Source organism: Danio aesculapii, chromosome 22 (assembly GCF_903798145.1).
Source record: "Danio aesculapii chromosome 22, fDanAes4.1, whole genome shotgun sequence".
Taxonomy (NCBI): Eukaryota; Metazoa; Chordata; class Actinopteri; order Cypriniformes; family Danionidae; genus Danio; species Danio aesculapii.
The window spans coordinates 18,243,581-18,269,614 of NC_079456.1; the positions used below are offsets into that span (position 1 = coordinate 18,243,581).

At 34.6% G+C, this 26,034-nt stretch overlaps 2 protein-coding genes across 5 annotated transcripts in view; one reads left to right on the plus strand and one right to left on the minus strand.

Annotated features, from left to right (window-relative positions):
• The first annotated feature begins 4,000 nt into the window (after positions 1-4,000).
• Positions 4,001-7,112, plus strand: LOC130215874 (DNA-directed RNA polymerases I, II, and III subunit RPABC1-like). Its single transcript, XM_056447727.1, has 8 exons — positions 4,001-4,128; positions 4,287-4,460; positions 4,586-4,702; positions 4,796-4,876; positions 6,261-6,319; positions 6,494-6,572; positions 6,648-6,718; positions 7,034-7,112. Exons 1-7 carry the CDS (start codon positions 4,072-4,074, stop codon positions 6,711-6,713), a joined length of 633 nt encoding a protein of 210 aa, XP_056303702.1. The 5' UTR covers positions 4,001-4,071; the 3' UTR covers positions 6,714-6,718; positions 7,034-7,112.
• Positions 7,113-7,210: 98 nt separating this feature from the next.
• Positions 7,211-26,034, minus strand: part of LOC130215872 (rho GTPase-activating protein 45-like) — a 39,272-nt gene continuing 20,448 nt past the window's right edge. For 2 of the 4 annotated variants that reach the window (XM_056447723.1, XM_056447726.1), the window contains exons 9-23: positions 25,410-25,520; positions 24,279-24,359; positions 24,017-24,184; positions 22,015-22,152; positions 20,318-20,508; positions 20,122-20,243; positions 17,426-17,524; positions 17,114-17,215; positions 16,871-17,034; positions 15,073-15,261; positions 14,857-14,994; positions 14,529-14,767; positions 12,148-12,382; positions 8,999-9,092; positions 7,211-7,831 (exon numbers count right to left, since the gene is read on the minus strand). In XM_056447723.1, coding sequence (XP_056303698.1) covers positions 7,566-7,831; positions 8,999-9,092; positions 12,148-12,382; positions 14,529-14,767; positions 14,857-14,994; positions 15,073-15,261; positions 16,871-17,034; positions 17,114-17,215; positions 17,426-17,524; positions 20,122-20,243; positions 20,318-20,508; positions 22,015-22,152; positions 24,017-24,184; positions 24,279-24,359; positions 25,410-25,520 — 2,337 coding nt within the window. In that variant the 3' untranslated portion in view covers positions 7,211-7,565. The remainder of the gene's footprint in view (positions 7,832-8,998; positions 9,093-12,147; positions 12,383-14,528; positions 14,768-14,856; positions 14,995-15,072; positions 15,262-16,870; positions 17,035-17,113; positions 17,216-17,425; positions 17,525-20,121; positions 20,244-20,317; positions 20,509-22,014; positions 22,153-24,016; positions 24,185-24,278; positions 24,360-25,409; positions 25,521-26,034) is intronic. The other 2 variants (XM_056447725.1, XM_056447724.1) reach the window with 2 other exon arrangements.

Genomic DNA, 26,034 nt, shown 5'->3' on the forward strand with positions numbered 1-26,034 from the left:
TTTCAATTTACTAGAACTTCTATGTTAAGCTGCTTTGACACAATCTACACTGTAGAAGCGCTACAGAAATAAAGATGAATTGAATTGAATAGAAAAAAACAGACAAAAAGTAAATGCCAAAATAAAAATGTATTTAAAATGTCTTTGAAAACTTTTGAAGTCATAAAAATGAGTCAACATGAAATAATTAGATCAATAATTTTGACAAGTGTCATATGCCATAAGTATTCCTATCTCGTAGTTATGACCTTACATTTGATTTTGATTTCTTAGCATGCCGTAAGTATTACACTTAAAAAGTGAATTATGAAAACCTTAAATATGACAGAAACATTTGGCAAAGACATACTAAAAGAAAACCAGTCACGAATATGACATAAATGCGTAATTATTAGATCAATATTTTGACTTGTGTGATGTCTTTTTTATATCAGCTTCCTGTCGTATAATTATGACTTGTATATCTTACGTTTGACTTGTCATAATTATGACTTTTTATCTCTTAGCATGTGATAATTATTACTTGTGTCATAACATTTCTTATATCCCAATTCTGACTTTTAACTCATAATCATGTCTTATGCTTACCACAATTTTTTCAGCTTATTGGTATGTCATGGTTTACATTCAGTCATAATCTGTCATTTTTTAGTCTTTGTAACAACTGTGTCTTTATCTCATAGTTACGAATGATTTTGAATTCTGTCATAATCATAAATTAGTATGAAATCATTATGATGTAAATGGACTTCCACACAAATCTACAAACTCTCAAAATCTGCAGACTGTAATGTTTCATTTCATTCATAAACAAACATCCTTCATGCCTTCAGATGAAAATGAACAGCAACTCTACTTCTGCCATGCTCGTTTTCATCCCTCACCTGTATTTTTCCAGGGAAACTTCATTTCCATCTATATCTGTGGCTGTGAATTCATAAATGGATTTGGCCGTCTGCCAGTCCTCTAGCTGTGCAGACTGAGAAAAGAAACACCACAACATATTTGAATAAACAACAACACTTTTCATCACAAACATTACACAAATACACTACCTAAAAAAACCTGCTACTGCTACATTCACATTCAATAATGGGCATATCTTATCACATGCTAATTTCTGCTACACTGAAAAACAAAACAATTCTGGTTTGCCTTATTTGTTTAGCTGACTTAAATTAACCTTATGAGTAACTTAAAATGGCTTGTATAACAAACAAAAAGGTTATAATTTACATAAAAACACATGTTGTTATGACTTACTGCCCATATCAGCATCGGAACATACTAATGCTATAACATGTTAGCAATATGTTTACTACCGAAGTCCAATGTGCTAGCCTTGCAAGAAACATGCTAATTAAGGCTAACAGTATGTAAACATACTAGAAACAGGCTAACACAAACTTTACTCAAGTAGTTCTAACTTAGATTACATTGCACTGACATGAAAGGTTTGTGTGACTTAAAAAATTAAGTTGAACCATGGTTTACTTATTTTAGCAAGCTAAATTAACAATAACAACATTAGCTGTCATGATTAATCATATCATATGTTTACATGTGTGCTAATCCAGCGTCGTGTTCAAGTAATGAGCATATCTTACCATAGTCTGCAACACTAGAGAGAAACGACAGCGGACCCTAAGAAACGCAGACTGCCCTTCAGTATTTACTACTGAAACGGCAGGCAGCGAATTACATTAAATCCTCTTACGTCCCTGAACTCCCCAACACTGTACACTCCTCATATATATAATGCTTGAAGTAAAACATTAACTTAACCCAGAGGCAGTTTTATTCCCTATAGGTTGAAATTCTGCCGACTAAAGGGTTACATGTTGAGTGTTTGACGGTAAACTGTGATGATGATGGAGGATTTGAGATTAAAGGTCACTGGGTGACGATCTTGCACAACTGAAAGAGCTGATAGCTTGATATGGTGCCATTCGCTTTGCATATTAGATAAGCTGTGGTGTGTTTGGTAATACTAGAATGGCAAACATAGGATCTGTTGACTTGAATACTGGCTTCAGGGATGGATTTGTGCAACAAGGATGTTATGAAATGGAAAAAAGTGGGTAATAATTAATTAAAAAAACCTGACTTTAAAATTTGACATTAATTGTAATATTAGTTATGAATATATTAAGACTGCATGTGAAACTATGACATTATGACAAATGTTATGAGATACTGTCATATTTCTAAAATTTCAAGTGATAAATTTGACTTTTTGCATCATAATTAATTTTCCTACATCATAATTTGGCCTTTTTGTCACGATTATTGTGATAAATTATTATGGTTTAAATATTGTGACAATTATTAGTATGTATGTAGTATGTTTTTTCCATAATTGTCACATAATTGTAATTTGTATCTTTTGTAATAAAAACGTATTATGTTTTTAGATTTTTAAAGTATGTTACTCACAATTACGACTTGCTATGTCACTATTTTCACTTATGTCATGTTTGTTTTAGAGTAAAATGATTAATTATCGTCACAATTACCTCTTATACGTTTTGTTATAACTTTGACTTTAAATTTGCAGAATTATGACCTGGTATGTCACTGTTTTGACTTATTTCATTTTGTGACTTTTTAATATTACAATTCAACTTTCTACATTATAGTTTTATCTTTTTTTGGTCATAATTTTGTATTCGGCATTAGTTCAATGTATTTGGACATGAACCAATGTTATATAACTTTTTTGGACATTTGTTGGAAGTAACATGTATTTTATTGTCATTTGAATGTCGAAATACAAATGATGACAATTTCTTTTATGGTGTTTCATTTAATACATACAGAAATGTAAAACCATCAATTATATTTCGAATCGAAAAATATGATCTGTTATTAGGAAGCAGATTTTGGAACCACGTTTTTTTTCTGATGAAGCCTAGTTAATTAACTAATTTATTCATTCATTCACTAGACAAAACAACTATTATTAGGGTATTACTTTTGTTGATGTTGTTGCGCTTGCGCATTGTTTATATAACGGAAAAAGGTAACAACTCTGACACAACGACCAATGACCTAAATACACCAAGACTTGAGCAACAAGACAGATTGTGTAAACAACCGATGATAAAACATTTGCAAAACCCCGTAATTACGCAGCATATAATACCGCATCCCATAACGTATTCACCATTACGTAATATTCTAAATTTGCAAGTTCAGAAGTATTTAGCTTTACAATACCATTGCACCAATGATCCCACTGCTTGATAAAGCCCCGAACAGCAAAAAACGGTGGATTAACCCCATTTTAGTGCTCTTTTTAACGCCTTGCAAAGTTCAGTCAGTCGTGATGTCGAACTCACAGAGAATCATTGAGTCGATTCTTTTCAATAAATCAGATGAACCGCTTCGCCGAACGATTCATTTTAAAGTGATTCTCGAGTAAACTTGCAGTCGAATTAAAACAGAACTAGCTGCCTTCGTTCTTTAGCTAAGGCACACTAATATGCTAGGGCAAATTTATCACCATATTATTTTGTAAACCGGTTATCAAAACAATGTATTTATTGTTCTTAACGCGTTTTTGTTAACTGTTTTGAACATAAACACGCATAACGTCACAATAAACTTAATAAACACGCAAAATATACTCAATTAAAATCATTTGAAATAAGTGCTAATGTGATTTTAAACCATGTAACATTTCTACAAACGCTATAGTCTATGGGGACGACGCGCTATGCGTCAAAATGAATCGCTTTGTGAAGCGGATCTTTGAACTGTTCGAATAAATCTATATTCAAATGCATTTCCCAAATGCTACACAACCCTCTTTCCTTCCTCATTCGTTACATAAAAACCAAAACATATTTTAAGAAAACAATAGCTGTGGTTTTGCTTAGAAGCTGTAATACAATCTAAACAACATTTACTGTTTCATAAATAAAACTGCGCACTATATCTACGCTATGGCGTAACGTCTGACGTCATATAATAGCGCCAGCGACGGGAACCAAAACGTGGAGTAGAAGCATCACATAAGCGGATTGTTTTGATCATCAAATTTGATATTAATCCTATTTTTAGAGCAGTATGGATGACGAGGAAGAGACATACAGACTATGGAAAATTAGAAAAACTATAATGCAGGTAAAAAAAGAGATATGTGCCTTGGTAATAGCGTTTCGAACAGTTTAATGATGCTTGTTCCGGTTAGTTGTTGAATTAATTTGGTGTCTTTAAAAGAACATACACATTTGAATAACAGAATACGTACTGTAATTATAATGTTGATATTTACCCAACAGCTTTGTCATGATCGCGGATATTTGGTGACGCAAGATGAATTGGACCAGACTCTTGATGAATTCAGGAGCCAGTTTGGAGATAAACCGAGCGAGGGTCGACCACGACGAAATGACCTGACAGTCCTGGTGGCCCACAATGACGACCCGACCGACCAGATGTTTGTGTTCTTCCCGGTATGTTGTATTCCGCAGCAGCCCTATTAATTAAACTAGTACGAGATAGTAGCGAGAAGTGGTTGATCAATATTGGATCTACCTTAAAGAGTTTAAATATATCTAAACTCTAATTTTCCTTGCAGAGGAACCAAAGGTTGGCATTAAAAACCATAAAGATGTATTGCCAGCGCATGCAGGAGGAAAACATCACCCGCGCCATCATTGTAGTACAAATGGGCATGACACCCTCCGCCAAACAGGTGCAACTTGCACATTTACTGATGTTTATAGCACTAATGTCGAACACTTTACAAGATAATTAAAAACATTTTTATCTCTCCGTCAAATTCCAGTCTCTGGTAGACATGGCGCCGAAGTACATACTTGAGCAGTTTCTTCAGCAGGAGCTTCTAATCAACATTACTGAACACGAGGTGAGGAGACTTAGAGGGATAGTTCACCCCGAAAAAAATGAAAATTCTGTCGTCATGTACTCACCCTTGTTCCAAACCTGTTTGAGTTGCTTTCTTCTGTTGACAACAATGTTGGAAAGCAGCAGCCATTGACTTCCATAGTATTTTTCGTTTCTGTTAAGGCAGTCAATAGCTGTTTTCCCCCCAACATTCCCCAGAATATCTTGTTTTGTGTTTAACAGAAGAAATAAATTTATTAAGGGTTGGAACACGTGAGTATGAGTAAATGATTTAATTCCCACAGATTCGTTCACACCAAGAAAATGTAATTACCATACAAATCAAAAATGCTTTATTATGGATGCCAAAGAACTAAAATATAATTGCAAATTTAAAAAAAGAAATGCACAGGAAAATGCTGCAATTTCCTTTTGTTTGTTTGTTTTTAATCTACTTCAATACTATTTTTTTTGGTTCAATGTGAATGGCTGTTTCCAAAATTTATCAGAATATCTAGTTTGATTTTTCTAATCAGAGATGTCCAAACTCCATTCTCAAGAGTTTAGATTCAACTTATTTCAGCGCACATGCCTGGAAGTTTCTAGTAGACCTAGTAAGAGCTCGATTAGCTGGTTCAGGGGTTGGAGCCTTTTTTTTCTTGATAATAAACATTATGCAGTGCTTCCCACACATACACTTTACTTGGGCGGGCCATCCAGGTATATTAACTAAGTATATTTGGTGGTAACATGTGAATAATACTATTATTATCATCCTTTTACACTTATTTTTTCTGCATCCGTCCAAGAAAGCCAAACATTCATGATCGATTAACCAGTGGAAAATCTTCTCTCGCTCTGCACATTTCTTATTGCTGGTCGTCAACACTCACACAGACAATCTCACATGCTCTGCAAACCCACAGAGAGGCCTTTTGCACCTGACCATAGTTTCTGAATCTCCTAAAATGTCCAGGATTCAGCTTTTGCTTTCTAAAGTTGCCGTTATTCATTTGCACATTTGCATGACTTTTTTTTTGCAGCTGACTGCACATGCACAGCCGCGAGAGACGCATTAAACGATATGCTCAGAGAGGACAAATGACTGATCTAAACTGGCTGCAAAATATTTCTACACATTAGAAATGGCTAATCAACTAATTTGCCTTATTTAAATCTACACTTTTATTCTAGTAATTATTCTAAATTAAGCAATAGTCTTTTTATTCCCTTTTTCTGTTATTTATTTCTCATTTGCTGTATGTATATATTTTATGATGTTAATATATTACTTCATGCATATCTAAAATACTTTGGCAATAGGCCTACTGTACAAAATGCTTTTAAGATGCTTAAGACTTTAATCGATTCATCATTTGCGATAACTATGGTTTCATTTCTTTCAGCTTGTTCCAGAGCACATAGTTATGACAAAAGAAGAAGTGACTGAGTTGCTGGCGCGGTAGTATCCTCTCATGAAAGACGCTTAAAGATTATAGCATTGTTATTTTGGTATTTTTTATGGTTTAGCTCAACTTTATAGTGTATTATACAGGTGTAAGCTCCAATTGGATAGTTTACAGGACATGTTGGTCTAGTTCTGGTTTTTGATTGGTCTCCTTAACCAGCTCTTCTCCAGTAAGCTAAAGGAAAGCCAACTTCCCAGAATTCAAGCTGGGGATCCCGTTGCCCGTTACTTTGGCTTGAAGAGAGGCCAGGTAGGAAATCAGCTCAATTTTAGTCTTATTTTGATGAACAGCAATCAGCTGATAGTTTGCGAATGTGTTTTTCAGGTCGTTAAGATCATCAGACCTAGTGAAACTGCTGGACGGTACATCACATACAGATTGGTCCAGTAATGCTGGTGAGCTCTTGTCTTTTATTAACCTTTATATTTCTATTTTTTGCTTAAATGCAAGTTAAATTTATCACAGTCCATTGATTTGTTTCTAAATTGGCTGGTTAGAATATGGTTTAAAAGATTTAATGATTCGCTTATTTATTAACCATCTGTTTTCAATGAACTGCACAAAAACTTTCTATAATTCTATGAAGTATTAAGATATTACTCTCAATATTGCACATGCTGTCTGTTTAGCTACACGTTTCAGTTCTAGAAAGTTTAGTATCTGTAGTGGTTAAAGTCTTCATTTAATAATTTTTATCTTTTGTTTGACAGGTTTCTTTTTCCAGCAGCTGAAATTGAACGCCTTCAGTTTGTCTTTTTACCATTTTTAACTAATAAAATACGTTTGTTACATCGTTTCCTTCCATTTGTTCAGTCCTAATTGAGCCGTCAACATTATTAATCATACTTTAAAGAAAAAAAAAATGAAACACTCACCTTTTTCTTTCTGAAAGCCATCGTTGTTTAATGCACAAAGCCAAATGTTTACAAGCATTGTTCACCCATATGAACAACCACATCCTCATTGGCTATGGTTTAATGTCATTTGCATATTACCATGACGTCCAGTCGTTTTGCATCAAGACAGTTACTGATGGTTCTTAAATCATTTGTTTTTTTATTATTATTAATATTAAAAGACAAGCATAAAACCTCAAAACATACAATGCATGATGGGTTGATGATGCCCGGATCACTGTTTGGCAAAAAAATAAAAGCTAAAGAGATTTAAAATGAACCAAGAGTATAAGGCTGTTAAATATTAAAAGTGGTCTATAAAAACACAAAGGTTTGACGGATGGGCTCAGGAGGTGAGTGTTTTGGTGTTGTTGTTACTCTGGTTGATGTTGAGCACTGCTAGTGAGTGGCTCTGGTCATCCAGCTCTGGTGGTTCGCTCTCAGGGAGAGCAGGTGGAGGGTCAGCGCTGGAGCTCTGCAGGGTCACCAGGAGCACAGCTGGCCTGCTTTGGGTGGAGGTGTCATTATCAGGTTGCTCTGCCTCTGCCTCTGGGTCTGAATCCAAGTCCAGACTTTGCTCCAGAGAGTCTGGGGTTCCTGTACAACTCTCTGCTGACACACGACAGAGCATTACATGAACAAAACTATTTGTAAAATTAAATACAAGAAGGAAGAAAGCTACTAGTAATAAATCAATACAAATTGATGAACCAAAAAAGTAAAACCAACAGAGTTTTGAAATAGATAAATAATTTAACTGTGGTTTATTTATAAACTAATTTCGAGAGGATCATGCGTTTATGATTAAACGCAGCTGGTACCGCGTCTGCTTCGTATATTGCACCAATCAGATGAATACTGACACTATAAATAACCAGAGTTTTCCTCTCCAGTCATTTTCATCTTAAAGAGTGCTTCCAGCTACAAAACGTTAACGCTCCAAAGCTTTACAGCATTCAACCTATCAACAAGGATAAGAACTGACAAACAACTAGATATAGCATTGATCATCGCCTGTTGGGCGGGGGTTCTTCAATACGCTGCCATCCCGAGCTAAAAGCATTTTTACCCTCTCGCCCTTCAATCGTGAGCGAACCCTGGACTCAGGGCTCTCTCCTGGGACAGCATGCCAAATATGCTTTATTATCAATCATCAGCTAAGTGTGAACATATATACATACCCCCCCCCCCCAAAAAAAAAAAAAAACATTTAAAAATTGTCATTATCATTTTAAATGGTTAGTATTAAAATTCTATATGTTTTTAATAATAATAACAACAACAACAACGATGATTAAACCATGACTGAAAAATCCTAAGCTAATATTTTCAAATATAAAAATAATGCACCGATATTGATAGACAGTATACATTATAAAAATTTTAAACCAACTCAAGAGGTTATTATCCAACTTCTAGGAGCACAATCAAAACATAAAAGTAAAAAAAAATCAATCTCACTATTAAAATGTATTAATGTTGATGGATAATATATGAATAAAAATCAACTCAAATTAACATTTAACAAGCATATCCAGGCATTGATGGAAACAATAGTGGTAATTAAAGTTATTAAAACACAATCTAAAAAATAAAAAGCATTTAAAATCAAATGTTTAAAAAAAAACAAACATATAAATGTATACATTTCTTTTAAAATGATAGATTTATAAATGATATATTAATAAATACAAACAGTCAAATACTAAAATAGTTTAAAAAAAAATTAAGTCAGCTAAATATGAAAAATAAACTTCTAAAATGAGTGGAATGTAATACCTTGGTCCTCCAGCTTTTCTGATTCAGCAGCTGCAGGTTCATCTGGAAGCCCGTGTTCATCATTAGAGCAGCGCTCTTCATCAATGCTGCTCTGCTGTACATATGCAAACATCATCAGTGCGTTGAAATGCAATTTGAAGGGGACCTATTATACCCCATTTTTACAAGCTGAAAAATAAGGCTCTGATGTCCCTAGAGTGTGTATGTGAAGTTTCAGCTCAAAATACCACACAAATAATCTCTTTGAAACTGTCCCTTCTAGGTTTTGATCCAAATTGTGCCGTTTTAGTGACTGTCACTTTAAATTTGAATGAGATTGTGGTCTTTTTAAAAAAGGGTGGAGCTATAAACCCCTATGTGTCAGCATAGCGGCTGATTTAAAACTCTAATGGCAGACGAATGCTCACTCAGGGCTGTCTATGCTAATGAGGGTGAGATTGTCACTAATGGGCGGAGCTTTCCCCTTCTGATGACATTTACAAAGGGAGAATGTTAATCAAAGTGCTTCTACAGACTGTTTTTAACAAGTGTGATTATAAAGAAATATTAATTAATTATTATCATTAGAACCTGGCTACATTTACACAGTGCTGCCACACAGCGGTCTTAAAACCCCTTATTAAAGTGATTTTTGTATAATAGGTTCCCTTTAGAGCATTGCCATTCCATTAAAACATCAACAGAGATTTTGCCCAAAAACTAACATAGCATACAAGAAATCATTTGCCCAAAACTGAGAATTTGCTAATTGACTCTCCCTCAGGCCATCATGACGAAGGGGACATTTTTCCAACAGAACATCAAAGAAGGTTTTTAGCTAAAACCATGATGCTTGGTGAATGCCACTTTGAGAGTAAAAAAAATAGAGGCAACACAATTTTATAGTATTATCTGTAAAATATACGCATAGTGCCTTAATATGACGAGCTTTGTTTGACATGTGACGTAATTTTATTTTAAACTTAATCGTTTATGGCCTACATAAAGAATTATGTGACATTCACCATATAAAATATTGTAATTGTGTGTAAAAGACAATGCATTTTAGCATCCCTATTCCTTGAAATGTATTCCTATTTCTACATTATTATTACTAATAAATGTGGAGGACACAGTGTCAATTACAATTATTTTCGGTAACAATTTAATTTAAGGTGATGTAGTTACACAAGTTCCATGAACATACTATCATAAATACAATGAGTCATGCGTAATTACATGCACCTAACCCTAATCCACATTCTAAACCCAACCATATAGTAAGTACATGTAATTCATTAATATTACTCAGTAGTTATTTTGACAGTTATACTGTAACTTCGTCACTTTAAAATAAAAAGTGTAACCATATTTTAAGGTTTAACCATATAAAGGTTGAAGTCAGAATTATAAGCCCCCCATTAATTTTTTTTTCTTTTTTAAATATTTCCTAAATGATGATTAACAGAGCAAGGAAATTTTCACAATATGTCTGATAATATTTTTTTCTTCTGGAGAAAGTCTTATTTTGGCTAGAATAAAAACAGTTTTTAATTTTTTAAACACCATTTTAAGGTCAAAATTATTAGGCCCTTTAGGCTATATATTTTTTAGATAGTCTACAGAACAAACCATCATTATACAATAACTTGCCTAATTACCCTAACCTGCCTAGTTAACCTAATTAACCTAGTTAAGCCTTTAAAAGTCACTTTAAGCTGTATAGAAGTGTCTTGAAAAATATCTAGTCAAATATTATTTACTGTCATCATGACAAAAATAAAATAAATCAGTTATTAGAGATGAGTTATTAAAACTTATACGTTAAGAAATGTGTTGAAAAGAAATTGGGGAAAAAAAAATTAAAAGGGGGCTAATAATTCTGATTTCAACTACATATGCAGATTTTAGCTGAAAACTGTGTGAACGATCCATAATTACATTAGTGATTTCAGCTGTATCTTTTAGAGGGCAGGACAATTCTGAAACTCTAGAGAGCATTTGATTGGTCAGAAGATCTTGATCAGAAGCTTAAATGCACAGTGATGTAATTAAAAAAATAAATCACTGACTCTACTCTTATTGGTAGAAGTGAGAATTCAGAAGTTTAATACTTAAATATTTAAAATGCAAATTTGGTCACTGTTTTGCTGCACACTAGATACCAAGATCCAATTGAATTTTGTTTTCAGGGGACTTTAATCCACCGCTTTAGTAAACAGTCCTGAGCTTCTGCTTGCATAATCATTTGGATTAAATAATGATAAAATGTAAATAAATTAAAATGTTCAGATGCAAAAATCTCGAAGTGCTGCCTGAAATGTTCTCAGCCTCCTATGTTTGTTCAGTTATTTCACTTTTAGTGCAAAGAATGAGAAAAATCCAAATTTTAGTTTTTTTTTTAATTCCCAGGATCTGCTGGTTGCATTTCCTGAATTTTAATTGCCAATCTAAAGCCAATTGTAATCGTTTGTTTTGGTTTAAGTTAGGATTTCCCCAACTATTGCAGAGCCCGGGAGACCAGAGTGAGTGTTCCGACTTGGCCCCACCCTGATCCGTGCAGACGACTTTAATTTCGCTTTATAAGATCTGTATTGTAAGGAGAATGTATTATAAGGAGTTGCCACAGGTATTCACTTTGTGTTGCCTGTATGTTTTTTTAGGAATCTCAAAGTGGCAGTAGCCATTGACCTGTATTTTGAGTCCACAGTTTCAACTAAACATCTTTTTCTCTGTTTTATTCACCCTCCTGTGATTTTTTTTTTCTTTTTCAAATATTTCCCATATGATGTTTAATAGAGCAAAGAAATTTTCACAGTATTTCCTATAATATTTGTTATTTGCTTAACTTTGGCAAAAAAAAAAAGTTTTTAATTTTTAAAAAACCATTTTAGGGTCAATATTATTAGCCTCCTTAAGCATTATTTTATAGATATAAAAGATATAGCAAAGATAAAAGAAATCTGTTATTGGAAACTAGTAATTAAAACTATTATCTTTAGTAATGTGTTGAAAAAAATCTTTCAATTAAACGGAAATTTGGGGAAAATACATACAGGGGGGCTAATAATTCAGGAGGGTTAATAATTCTGACAACTGTACATCTTGGATGGCCTGAGGATGAGTGAATTAATTGTCTTTTTTTGGGGTGAATAATCTAAGTCACTGACCTGCTGTAGAGACTGTGTGCGGGTGCTGCTGCTTGCAGGCCGACTGGACTCAGAATGGAAAATGGAGGGATAAAACACGATGAGGGTCTCCACTATGCGGGCCTGATATGGATAATCCACCAGAGAGGACAGAGACACTGTGGCTCCCGAGGGCCTGGGCCGCATCAGTGACGGGCCAAACACAATACCCAGATTACTGGGACTCATCTTATTGTCATCTTCCAGTTCTGCGATCCTGTAAACAGACATTAAAAGTTGAATCAAGTAACTGAGCATTTGTTCTTCTAGAAATCATTTATACGAAATGATTTATCACATTTATAAATGGATTTACTCAATTCATTCTTAAACATCCATTATAGTTTGTTACATTTTATAGTTTATTGAAAATGTATATATATTTTTATTGTTGTTTATTTATGGTATTTTATGCATGTATGCAGTTGTGTATGTATGTGATATTTTATTTTATATAAGTGCATAATTTAATTTAGTTTGGTGAATTGAACTAATGTGTGTTTTTTTTAAGGTTGTGCATGTGTATATGTAACTATATTATTTGCATTGTTTTTACAGAGATATAATTTTCTGATCTAAGGTGAACTAAAAGCAAAAAATTAAAATTGTAATATTTGAAAAAGTATAATTTAAAAACCTTTTATTTTATTATATTTATAAAATGATACTTACATTTACATGAATTTAGTCATTTGTTTATTTTATGTATTTATTTATGTATTTATTCATTTATTTGGTCAATTCATATATTTATGTATTATGAAATGTATACACAAAATTAAAATATATTTATCAAATTAAATATACCATTTTGATTCATTAACAAAAACATCCATTTATTATTTGTTCTGAATTATTCAATTTCTACAATTATTTTGTTTATTTCTTCAGTGACCATCAATAAATTTACTTAAATATACACTCATTATTAGGTACACCTGTCCAACTGCTCCTTAACGCACATTTCTAATCAGCCAATCACATGGCAGCAACTCAATGCATTTAGGCATGTAGACATGGTCAAGAAGATCTGCTGCAGTTCAAACTGAGCTGATGGTTGTTGGTGCCAGACGGGCTGGTTTGAGTATTTCAGAAACTGCTGATCTACTGGGATTTTCACGCACAACCATCACTAAGATTTACAGAAAATGGTCAGAAAAACAGAAAATATCCAGTGAGCGACAGTTTTGTGGGCACAAATGCCTTGTTGATGCCAGACGTCAGAGGAGAATGGCCACGCTGGTTCCAGCTGATAGAAAAGCAACAGTAACTCAAATAACCACTTGTTATTAGAGCATCTCTGAACGTACAACACATTGAACCTTGTGGCGGATGGGCTACAGCAGCAGAAGACCACATCGGGTGCCACTCCTGTCAGCTAAGAAGAGGACACTGAGGCTACAATTCACACAGGCTCACCAAAATTGGACAATACAAGATTGGAAAAACGTTGCGTGTCTCGATGAGTCTCGATTTCTGTTGCTACATTCGGATGGTAGGGGCAAAATTTAGCATCAACAACATGAAAGCATAGGTCCATCCTGCCTTGTACTAATGGTTCAGGCTGGTGATGGTGGTGTAATGGTGTGGGGCATATATTCTTGGCACACTTTGGGCCCATTAGTACCATTTGAGCATTGTGTCAGCGCCACAGCTGACCTGAGTATTCTTGCTGACGATGTCCATCCCTTTATGACCACAGTGAATCCATCTTCTGATGGCTACTTCAAGCAGAATAACATGCCATGTCATAAAGCGTGAATCATCTCAGACTGGTTTCTTGAACATAACAATGAGTTCACTGTTCTCAAATGGCCTCCAGTCACCAGATCTCAATCCAATAGAGCACCTTTGGGATGTGGTAGAACGGGAGACTCGCATCATGGATGTGCAGCAAACAAATCATGTCAAAATGGACCAAAATCTGAGGAATATTTCCAGTACCTTGATGAATCTATGCCATGAAGGATTACGGCAGTTCGGAAGGCTGGGTCCAACAAATGTAAGGTGTACCTAATAAACTGGGTGGTGAGTGTATATAAATGTATTAAAAGTGTATGTTTCTTAAAATGTAAGAATTTATTCACAAATTCATATTTTTTACATACTTAACGAGAAACATTTATTTTGTTATGCTTTTATTTTATTCAACCATTTATTATTAACGCATTTCTTTAATAAAGTTTTTTTAAATTATTATTCAAAACCTTAATTGGCCAAAAATGACATGCTTAAAAGTATTTCAAAAAGTTTGAAATGAGAAATTTACCAGTAAATCTTGTATTAGTTAATGAATTTACAAATGTTAATTAATGTATTCACATTAACTAATGAACCCTTATTGTAAAGTGTGATCAGTTTACCTCCTCAGGTGACGAGCTAGGTAGCGGAGCGTAGCGGTGTTTGGTTTGGGCAGCTCTTTCAGGAGATTTTTAAGTCTGTCTACGAGGACCAAGAGTTCAGGGTCCGTCTCAGGCCCGAGGTCCACCAGGTCTGGTCCTTTACCACTGTCAGCTCCCTCTGGGCCCACAACAGCCAGACTTTCCTTGGCCAGACCCATGAGACTGTTGTAGAGGCGGAAGGGCATGATTGGCTCCGGAAGCTGAGGAAAACACACACACACTTAAGTGGATCTGACTTTGAATGTTTTTGCTAGATGTCTTCAGTGTTTTTCATGGATGTCTTGGTCACCTGTCGCAGGTAAAGCTTCAGGACATTACTGATGTCATGTGGAGAAGACTGTGACAGTTCGACCAGCTCTTTGCCGTTCTCAAATGCCTGACAGAGTTTCTCCACCCGCGTCTTCACTCCATTCACTCGATAAATGCCCTGACAGAAATAAGAAAGAATTGGTTATTGCTTTTAAATTGGTGAAGACCTGCTAGATCTGACCAATCGGTTGCATACCTTCATCCTTAAAGCTCGTCTCTCTATCTCAGCAATGCACTTTTTGATGATGAAGGGGATCCCATCAGGACTGTTGCTGGACACCTGCGAGAAATCCTGCCCAAACAGCTGAAGGCGGCCCTGGAGCTTCTTGTGGCCACACTGAATGGCTATAGTCTCCAAGCAGCGTTTGTGACAAGCCAAGAAACACTACATAGAGAAAAACAAAAAGACTGAATAATACTGGTTTATTTCAAACACAAGGCCAAACTTCATGGCTGCTCTGCACTACTCCCTGTTCTTTTACCTATGGTTATCATGTTTATTTTACCCAAGGCTATTTTTACCTTGAGGTTATCATGTTGTTCTGTTGTTTACCCAGGTTAATTACTCTTTTATTTAACCAGAGTTTCACTTAATTTTTTACCCAGGGTTATTTTTAACAACTGTTATCACTTTACAGTTTTTAACCCAGGTTATGTTTTAGAAATGGCTATCACTGTTTGTTTGTTTTTTTTTACCCAGGAATATGTTACCCTAGTCTAGACCTGGGTTAGCATAATTGTTTTACCCAGGGATATTTAAACATGAGGATATGAAAGCATGCTCTGGATAGGAGATACCACACAACTAGTTTTACCTAGTTATAAATGCTTTTTAACCATGGTAAAGAAACACTGCTCCAGTTTTATACCTATGGTTTTTTTTTTGCTCAGAGTATCGCATGTTTTAACTCGGGGTTGTCACTTTTTTTAACCCAGGGTTATTTTTACCAATGGTGATCCCTGTTTGTTTACCTACGGTTCTTTTTTGTCCAGGGTATCACTTTTTTAACCCAGGATGATTTTTTACCGAGGGCAATTCCTGTTTTTTTAACCTATGGTTATTTTTTGCCCAGGCTATGATATTTTATTAACCCAGGGTTATCACCGTTTTTTTTTAACCCAGGGTTACTTTTTTTTTTTACCAAGGGCAATCACTGTTTTTTTTTATACCTATGGTTATTTTTTGCTCAGGGTATTACATGTTTTAACACGGGGTTGTCACTTTTTTAACCCAGGGTTATTTTTACCAATGGTGATCCTTGTTTGTTTACCTACAGTTATTTTTTGCCCAGGGTATCACTTTTTTTTTAATCCAGGATGATTATTTTACCAAGGACTATCGTTGTTTCTTACCTATGGTTATTTTTTGAAATTTTTTTAACCCAGGGTTATTTTTTTCTACCAATGACGATCCCCATGATTTTTCAATGGTTATTTTTTGCTCAGGGTATCACTTTTTTACCTAAGGTTATTTTTTTACCAAATATTATCACTTTAATTCTGTGTTATTACAGTTTTTTTTACTTAAGTTATTTTTTTTACAAAGGGATATCACTGTTTTTACCCAGGGTTATCACTAATTTACCCAGGTTTATTGCTGTTTGTAAGCCAGAATTATTACATTTTTTGTTTTGTTTTTTACCCAGGGTTATTTTTACCTAGGAATATAAACGTCTCTGGCACAGTGTTAGCACCACTTTCAACCTCAATTTTTTTAAAACTCAATTATCCCTTTTGAACCAGAGATATGAAACTCTGATCTGGAGGGTTAGCACTGCTTTTTTTGTTTGCTGGGTTTATATTTACCCAATTAGCACCCCTTTATACCCAGGGTGGCACTATTTTTCTTTCGGGGGATTGCAAAATTCTGCTGTATACCAGAAGTAATTGTGTGTTTTTTTTTTTTGTTTTTTTTTAAATCACCAGAGTTTAGAATGATACTGTCAAATATTAAGTGTGAGAAACCATTTTAGATGCAGTAAATGTGTCCTTACCTCTTCACACTCGGCTCCCTGGAAATAAACGTAGCTGTCGCATTCTCGGCATTTGGATGGAGAGCGGAGTTTACGCAGTTTGTGCGTTTGAGCGGCTTTTGATAAGCCAATGTTCCTGAAGGGCCCAGTGTGCACCGCAATCTCAGGCTCAATGCCGTTTATATCTGGAAAATATTGAGCGGACAGTGAGAAACTAGGTAGTAGACACATATTGGAAAAACACTTTGCACTGTGTAATCTCACTTGACGTTTCAAAGGAAGTAACGTTTGCGTCTTTCTCATCTACATCTTCATTTGATGACATGGTTCCTGTAGATGACGTCCTGGTCATTTTACTAATATCACCTATGAAAAAAAAAAGTTTCGTATCATTGTAATTAATATTTAATGTATGACCATAAACAAACAAATATTTAATGTTTGTGAATGTTAAATTGTATAATTAAATATTATAATGAAGTTTGGCTTTTAAATGAATCAAAAACAATGATTTGTAATGATTCTGAATACAGTACATGTCCAAGTTTTTTAAAAAATATTCATGTCTAGAAGTACCTGTGCTGGTAGTCGGGGATTCCAGGCCACTTCCTCCTCCTACACTATCTGTGTCACTCACTGTGGAGCCCCAGGATTTGTGAGTCATGTGACCTCGAGCTAAACACAACAGAAAAACTATTCAGATCCATTTGCATGAGACAAAGTGGCTCAGTGGTTAGCACTGTCGCCTCACAGCAAGAAGGTCGCTGTTTTGAGTTCTGGCTGGGCCAGTTGGCATTTCTGTGTGGAGTTTGCATGTTCTCCCCGTGCTGGTGTGGGTTTCCTCTGGGTGCTCGGGTTAATGAAGGTTGCTGAAGGTGAGTTGAATAAACTAAATTGGCCGTAGTCTATGTTTCCCAGTACTGGGTTGCAGCTGGAAGGGCATCCACCGTGTAAAACATATGTTGAATAAGTTGGCGGTTCATTCCACTGTGGCGGTCCCTGATGAATAAAGGGACTAACCCGAAGGAAAATGAATGAATGAATTTTTCGTCTGCGATGAAAGCCTCAAGATCAATGTGCAAACATATAGAGTAACATATGTGTGCTTCAGACATCTGGAGTTGGAGTTCAGCTCACAGTATTTTTCCTTTTTGGTCTCAATTTGCTAAAATATGGCTTAGATATAGCCTCAAGTCTACTTTATTGAGCTTCTTAATTAATTGAAGACAACCTTTTTTTTTAAATATTTTTTTCAAAAACCCTATAGGGCAATTTTTGGCAAAATCAAAGCAAAACGTTATTAGCATAAAGCGTATACGTTTGAACAATAGGTGGTGCTAAAAGGACCAAAATTTAGAGCCCTGCATTTGAGCCCTTTGAGACTTTATGCCCCTAGGGCCGGGCTTCGGGCCAATTTTCACATCATAGATAGCACGCATATTGGGCTTCGGACCTGCTGTAAAAAAAAACTTTACAAAGTTTAATGATATGTAATGCGTGCGGTCCGGAAGCGCCAGTGATGCCCTGCACATGAGATTTCCAGCCACATGCAATGGAGAAGATAAAGAGAAAAACTGCCAATGGTAAACTTAAAACTGTAAAAAACACTAGAGGAAAGGCAAACTTCTGGTCAACTTTTCAAATAGTGACAACTTTAAATGATGAGCCAACTGGTTATGCACAATGAACAACTGGGGACCACAAACTGCTTGGATATTGGTGTCACTTAAAAAACTAAAACTTACATTTCAAGAGTTTACTCTTAGCTGATGATTGATTATAAAGCGTGTTTGGCATGCTGTCCCGGGAGAGAGCCCTGAGCTCATGAGAGGGCGAGATTGCAGGTTGCAGGGTGAGAGGGGAGTTTGAGCTCAGGTAGGTCTCGAGAACTCCACTGCTTGATAATGGGGAATGTAGATTATGAATACTATGGAAAACGCTCGTCTATGATGCTGATTTTGTTTTGTCAATTTACTTCTGTTACATGTGTTTGGTCTGTGGGAGGAAACCGGAGAGCCCGGGGAAAACCCACGCAAACACAGGGAGAACATGCAAACTCCACACAGAAATGCCGACTTGGCCAGGTAAAGATCTGAGCCAGTGACATTCTTGTGGTGAGGCAATGATGTTAATCACTTGGACTCCGTGCTGCCCTGATAAGGAAAGGGGAGGAGTAGGGGTGGAAGGGGGGATTTTTCAAGACAAAGGTGGCTAAGGTTAGATACTCTGGTTATAAAACAAACATTTCTCTAAATTATTCTGATAAAAGAAACAAACAAAAAAAAGAAAAGAAAAAACATCAACCTTCTATTAAATACAAATCTGATCTATTTTATTGGCTGTAACAATATAAGCTGTTTGGTGGAAAAAAAGATGGGCTACAGGCTTTTGGACAAGGGCAGGGCTACAGCCTGTGCGTCTTGAGCCATTGCTAGGCTCGGGCTTAAATTTAAGGCCTGTGCAGGGCTCTATCAAAATTTGCTTTTAGTGCTGTGTCCAAAATTGCATACTACTTTAGTAGGTTCTACATTTGCATTTACTTCATGACCATCAGTAAAGCATGTTCTATATTGACCTTATTCAGCGCTGCCGAAGTGCACTCATTTTTTGCGACTGTTTTAGAACTTCTGATTCAGTTGCCTATAGGACAAATGACTTGGAATAACAAATTTGCTCTACAAACACGTGTGTTTGTGATAATACAAAAATAATATTATTACTAAAATTTCAATAACAAGCAGTTTTTTTAAAGCTAAAACTGAATGGAAGTGAATTAGACCGGAAGTCTCGAGACAACAATGTTCCAATGACAGCGCCCGCTTTTACATGAAGAATTAGGTCAATAGTATGAATGCGAGTACTATGAGTGAAATTTGGACATACTACATCCACTGGTTTGTCATAAATCACATGATCTACCCACTTAAGTTTAGTCTCGCCTACTGTTTTACAAATACTATGATTTTAGACATACTACTAAGCTCACACATTGTTTGTCACTTACTATATAATAGAGATGTAATTAAGGACGCAATTTGTGAACGAAATTCTCTTCCCTTTTATATTTGAAATGGAGAATTACTTGAGTATTATTAAATCATCACTTTATGGTAGCTTTTTTTCCAAATATTCCTTTGTTTTCATTATCTTGGCTTTGTTTTTGCATTGTTTTTCTATGTTTTGCTCTATGTTTTTTAGATATTATTTAAAATGCTACTTTTAAAAAGGAACTATATAAAATGTTTATAATTACTATTAAAATGAGCACATACCCCTCTTCTGTTCATCTTTCTGTGAGCTGCTCGTGTCTCCAGCCTCTCCTGCAGTTTGTGGCACCTCAGCACTGCTCTGAGCTTCAGCATTAGCGCTGTCGGTGCGCGGCCTAGCCGACTGCCTGAAATCAACACCACATTAAATGTAACATTCACATCGAGCTTCAGAACGCATGTTTTTGTATGTGCGTCTTACTGGATGGAGGAGGCAGAGTAGGACTCAAACTCATAATGCGTCTCAGGTTCTTCGCTCATCTGAAGGTCTTTGACGTGGGTGCCGTACTGCTGTCCCGGGTCGTATTGTTTACTGCTCTCGCACAGTGTCTGGTAGTGAACCGGCAGCGCGACCGTCTGCATGTGCATGATCTGGTAGTAGGAGATGGTGGCCTGGAAAGAGGTTTTTTTTTTTTTCAGCGCTCACAGTTAAAACCCGCTCAAGCTGGATTTAGATTTTCTGGCTGTGTTTCAGCATTTATTTGTTTCTATTAAGTCCAAGAAATGCATGACTGGGCCTTTGCTTAAGCATGTAAACAAGCACAGATATTCTGATCAGCGTTTAAAGTGGAGTTTGCAACTTAGGAACATGTACTGTTGTATTTATAAAAATATTTCCCTAATATATATTTATTTTATTATTCATTACATATTGCATTCATTTAACATCTTAGAAAACTTTTATTAGTATTATACTACAATTACAAAATCTAATAACAAATCTAATACTAATAAATGAGATTACTATTAAATGGATCATCATCAGCGACCATTTTAAAAAGGTGTAAACTTTGAAGATTAAATGTCATTGTTGCTTATTTAACAACAACAACAACAACAACAACAACAACAATAGCAATAGTTTTAAAGAGTTTTCCTAAAACTAATAATGATGATTAATTTAGGTCAATTATTCATTAAAAATATTTCATTAATTTGTAGATTGTATACCGTTTTTATATTTGCTGATTTTAGAATTTAATTGACAAATTTGTTTAATTTACAAATTTTAATTTACAATACATTTGTTCTGTATATAAAAATAGCTGTAATTTTGACAAGTTTTTAATATAATTGTTAGGGGTGTAAACCTACACTGGTCTCACGGTTCGGTTACGATTATCATATCAACGATTCGGTTCAATTCGATATCTCTGTGCATCACAGTGCATTGGCAATGCTTTCGATAAACAATTTTATAGTTTACTTCACATCACAAGAATTCTGGTAGTAAAATGTATCAATTTGTTTATATATAATCAATTTTGTCCTTTAATACACACAGTCGGATATATTTATTGTACCTTTTAAAACTAAAGTACATCCACAGAACAACATGAGCATTTATAGCAAATGAACTAATGTAAATATCCCGCTCACAAGACAGAAAGAAAGAAATGGAGTTTACAGCCCTCCATAGCAGTGAAATAGGGGCTTCTGTTGTCAATGCCAGTGAAAGACTGTCTAGCAAACACACACACAGTGAACCGTCCAGAGTTTCTGCATTAAGTAGTTTGAGTGTTTTAATTAACTCTCGCCATAGTAAGCTAATGCAATATAGTGCATATGAGATAAATGACGTCAGTTCATAATAACTGGTTATGATCTATTTCTGAACGGATACCGAATTGTCCGCGTCTGCATCGTGGTGCACCGAAGAAACAATTAATTTTGACACCCCTAATTATTGTATTATAATTATTTAAATATTTGTATTTTTAGATTGTCCATTCATGCATTTCTTTAAAAATATATATTTTGCCCTTTGATTTTTACAATATTTCCATCATATATTTACTGTATTATATAAAATAAATAAATAAAAAAATATATATATTTTGGATGCATTTTTACATTAATCTGCAATTTTTAATAGAACGAAAGAAAATTAGCCCTTACAGATCGAATGGTCTGGTCGGTCTGCTTGATGACCTCTTGTATCCCCCGCAGGACAGTGACCTTCATGTGCTCCAGCTCCTGGTGTTGAGTGATGGCATCGGCGATGCAGGTTCGGTATGTGGCCTCTGCCTCCTCAGCCTGACACAAAAAAACACACCAATTCAAACAATTGTCCCCCAGAAGTGTTTACGGTCAACATTTTATTGACAGTAAATGAGTCAAGAAGCATCATTTTACCAGTGTTGCCATGACAGCACACTATTACTAAAATAGAAATGTCCTGTCTGTGCGTTATTTGAATGGACTTTGCTTTTGCTGTGAGCATATTTGGATTTGGTTTATGCATAGATAAGTGTATGTGTGCATAAGCGAAATATCCACACGCAAGCTAGTCAACGGTCCACTCTGCTGCTCTTGTGCTTTGGTCGGCACCTTGAAATGAATAGGTTTCATAGCGCAGTGCTTTTAGTGTCCACTGTGAAAGCCACTTCAGACAATGAACTAACTTCTGCTATAGGAATATTGAAATATGTGCACTAAACACTGTGGCAAAGCATTTTTTACCTCATACTTTGGGACATTCTCTTTTTGTCAAAATCCAAAAAGGTCATTCTCGGCTGATTCTTTGACAGCTGAAAAATGAGCGCATCCTTAATTTTTATGATGCGAATCAACAAAGTTTAAAACAACATGATTTCTTCATTATTCTGTGATCTGAAACTACATCTAAAATCATAAAAAGATGGGGTTTTTCAATCACTCTGACGTTGACTGATGTTATATGATGGAATGAATTTGAAGTACAAGTTTGTCAGTAAATCTCTGTTTGTAAACAGACTCTAACTAGCTACTGTAATTACATATCTTTTACATTGATAAAGGAATTATTTTTCAATTCTAGGTAATGTACTTCCCCTAAACACTGTAAATAAATCCAACAGTTCTGGATAAATTGGTTCAGAGCATAACGGTCATCCCTCCCGTTTTTGCAGGGACTCTCCCGTATTTTACCATTCTTTCCCGCTATCACTCCATTTAAGTATATTTTTAAAACTTTGTGCTTAAATTATGCTTTCGCTTTATTTTGGCTTGAAAAGCAGATTGGAATTAATATAAAAACAGCTGTTTTCACTTCATTGGGCTACATCCCAATGTTGACAGGTATAGCTCAGAAAAGAAAATTATACTTTTACATTTATAATTTCAACTAAAGGTGAACATTTAATCAAGATGATTGAACACTTAAGAAATTAATAATAATAATCCATAGCATGTGTGAAATACTACCTTGAAAAGTTTTTTTTTTATACATATGATGTTTAACATTTTTATAACATGTTTAAAACAAATCTAAAATGCCATTTCTAAATCTAAAACTCACATTTAAATAATTAAAAGATTTCAATTTCTGTTGTCGGTGTGTCAAGATTTATGAAGTTTATGTAATATTTTACATAGTCAAGAAAACTAGAAAAGTAATTTAAATGACATTTTAATGACGTAATTAGTAATCAGAAATTAATGACTTTTGAACTCCCCCAACACTGATCATAGGCATGCAAAACTGTATTAAACGTGTTGCTGTAGTCAACTCATTCGTTCTTGACCAAACTAGTTTTAGACTGTAGTTTTTACCACTAACACAGTGATGCACATTCTTATAGTGGGGAGAAATTTTACAGATATACCGCAAATGGTGACATATCATCCATCCCTACTCTGTTTACAAGGAATGATCTAAAACAGAGAAAAATGTCCCAAAAGGCAGCAGTTCTGTGCAAAAAAGGTCTTGTTGAGTTGAAAGGCTTAAACAACAAGTCATCACAACTGAGTTCTGCTGAAGAGCAACTCTGACCCGGTTTAAACTGGAAGCAGATGAGCTACAGCAGCAGAAGAGCAAACTGGTCTCACTCCTGAGATTAAAAATGTAAAAATGAGCAAACGAAGCTGTAGTTTATATTTCATAGCTAATAAAGTGTCAGTGTAATAAACAGGCTCTGACCTTGTTTCTGGCCTCTTCCTCCAGTCGTTTCTTCTTGTCCAGTGTTTTGGTGGTGGCACTGCCACCTTCCTCCTCGGCCCTGTTCGCCGCTGTCCTGGCTTTATCGTACTCTTCACAGCGGGTCATGTAGACCTGTTTAGCCCTGCGCAGGTTCACGTCACACTCCATCTGTGCTCAAACACACAACATGTCTTGCAGATCTGCATCTGTGTTTATAAACAGTGTTGCGTGAGCTCAGATGATGCACAAATGTAAATGTTACCAGTTTTCTTTTGGCCTTCAGCCACTGCTCCTTGATCTCTTTGCGTTTCTTCTCATGCTCTTGTTTGCGGACCATCAGAGGCTGTGGACAAACATGAAACACTTGATTGAAAACAACAACAACAACATGTATTATTATTATTACTATTAATACAATAATAATAGTAATAATAATAATAATAATTATAATAACAACAACAGCAGCAATAATAATAATAATAATAACAACAACAACAGCAGCAATAATAATAATAATAATAATAATAATAATAACAATAATAATGCTAAGAAGAAGAACTTTAAAAAGTGGTACAGAAAGTGTACATCTCTTAATTAAAGTGATACAGAATATAAGATTATAAAAATATTACATATAAAACACAAAATATTAATAAATACAGGGAAGAAAAAAAAATTTAGACCGTATTTAACAACAACAACAACAACAACTCATAAATGCAACTATAAAACAGACTTCAAATATTTATATTAAAATAATTTTATTCTTGGTTAATGTTGTTCTGATAAACTATATTAACTATTATTATTATTATTATTATTATTACTAATAATAATAATATTGTTACTACTACTACTAGTAATAATAATAATAATAATAATAATAATAAACAATTGTAATAAAAATAATAATACAATTTTATACAGAACACATTATTATTATTATTATTATTATTATTATTATTATTATTATTATTATTATAATCATCATCATCATCATCATCATCATCATCAATAATAATTAATATTTAATAATTTATCATACAAGCTTCAGTTTCATGTCAAACAAATAATAGAATATTCTTATATTTTTTTCTAATTATTCTAAGTAAATTAAAGAAAAATTTAAACTAATAATAATAATAATAATAATAATAATAATAATAATAATAATAATAAACAACAACAACAACAATTAAAATTATTATTATTAATATTATAAATGGTATATTTAATATTAATAGGTTAATAAGCTAAGATATTTTGTATAATAGTTACTATTTATTTTGTATTACTATTATGTACATTGTACATATCATGAAAATTATATTTGCTAACACTAATTGATATAGTTTCTGTTGACAGGACAATCAGTGGTCATTTGTCTCTGTACCATGATAAAGGTCTGGTTCTGTAAAGTAGCGGCGGCCTGATGCATGCCATTGCTCTGCTCCAGATCCTGCTCCAGTGCCTGAGAGTAGATGGTGAAGAACGGCATGTGTGGCTGAAAACACAAACAAACACACACAGATGAGGACACAACCAAAAACACAGACACTCAGTATTACATTACTCAATAATAACTTACATGCTCATTCATAACCGGATTATGCTTTATAAGCTGACAATAGATGTGTTCATTTAAAGAGTACAATGGCAGAAAACATGATTTATGGAAACGATTGACACTGGAGTTTTTATTTGTTTTCAGAATTTGTGTTTTTCCATTGAAAGTTCAATTGCAAAAAAAAATAGATTTTTGGAAAAATTTTGTAAATAAATTATATTAAATTGAATATTAAAATGAATTCTTCATATTAGCACCCTTTTCAAATACAATACTGTTAAGAGGTTTAACAATCATTTTACAGAGATGATGGCAGTTTTACTGGCCACGCAATGGGTGGAAACACAATCAACAGATAGTGTATGTTTCAATTCATTATCTGCAATTCATTTTCAATTCATTATCTGCAATAAATTTAAACAGTAGATTGTCTTCAGGACAAGACTTCCTG

Coding starts and splice junctions, on each gene's coding strand:
- LOC130215874 (XM_056447727.1), top strand. CDS start 4,072: ATGGATGACGAGGAAGAGACATACAGACTATGGAAAATTAGAAAAACT. Junction 4,877..6,260: donor TCAACATTACTGAACACGAG/GTGAGGAGACTT, acceptor CATTTCTTTCAG/CTTGTTCCAGAGCACATAGT. Junction 6,320..6,493: donor ACTGAGTTGCTGGCGCGGTA/GTATCCTCTCAT, acceptor GCTCTTCTCCAG/TAAGCTAAAGGAAAGCCAAC.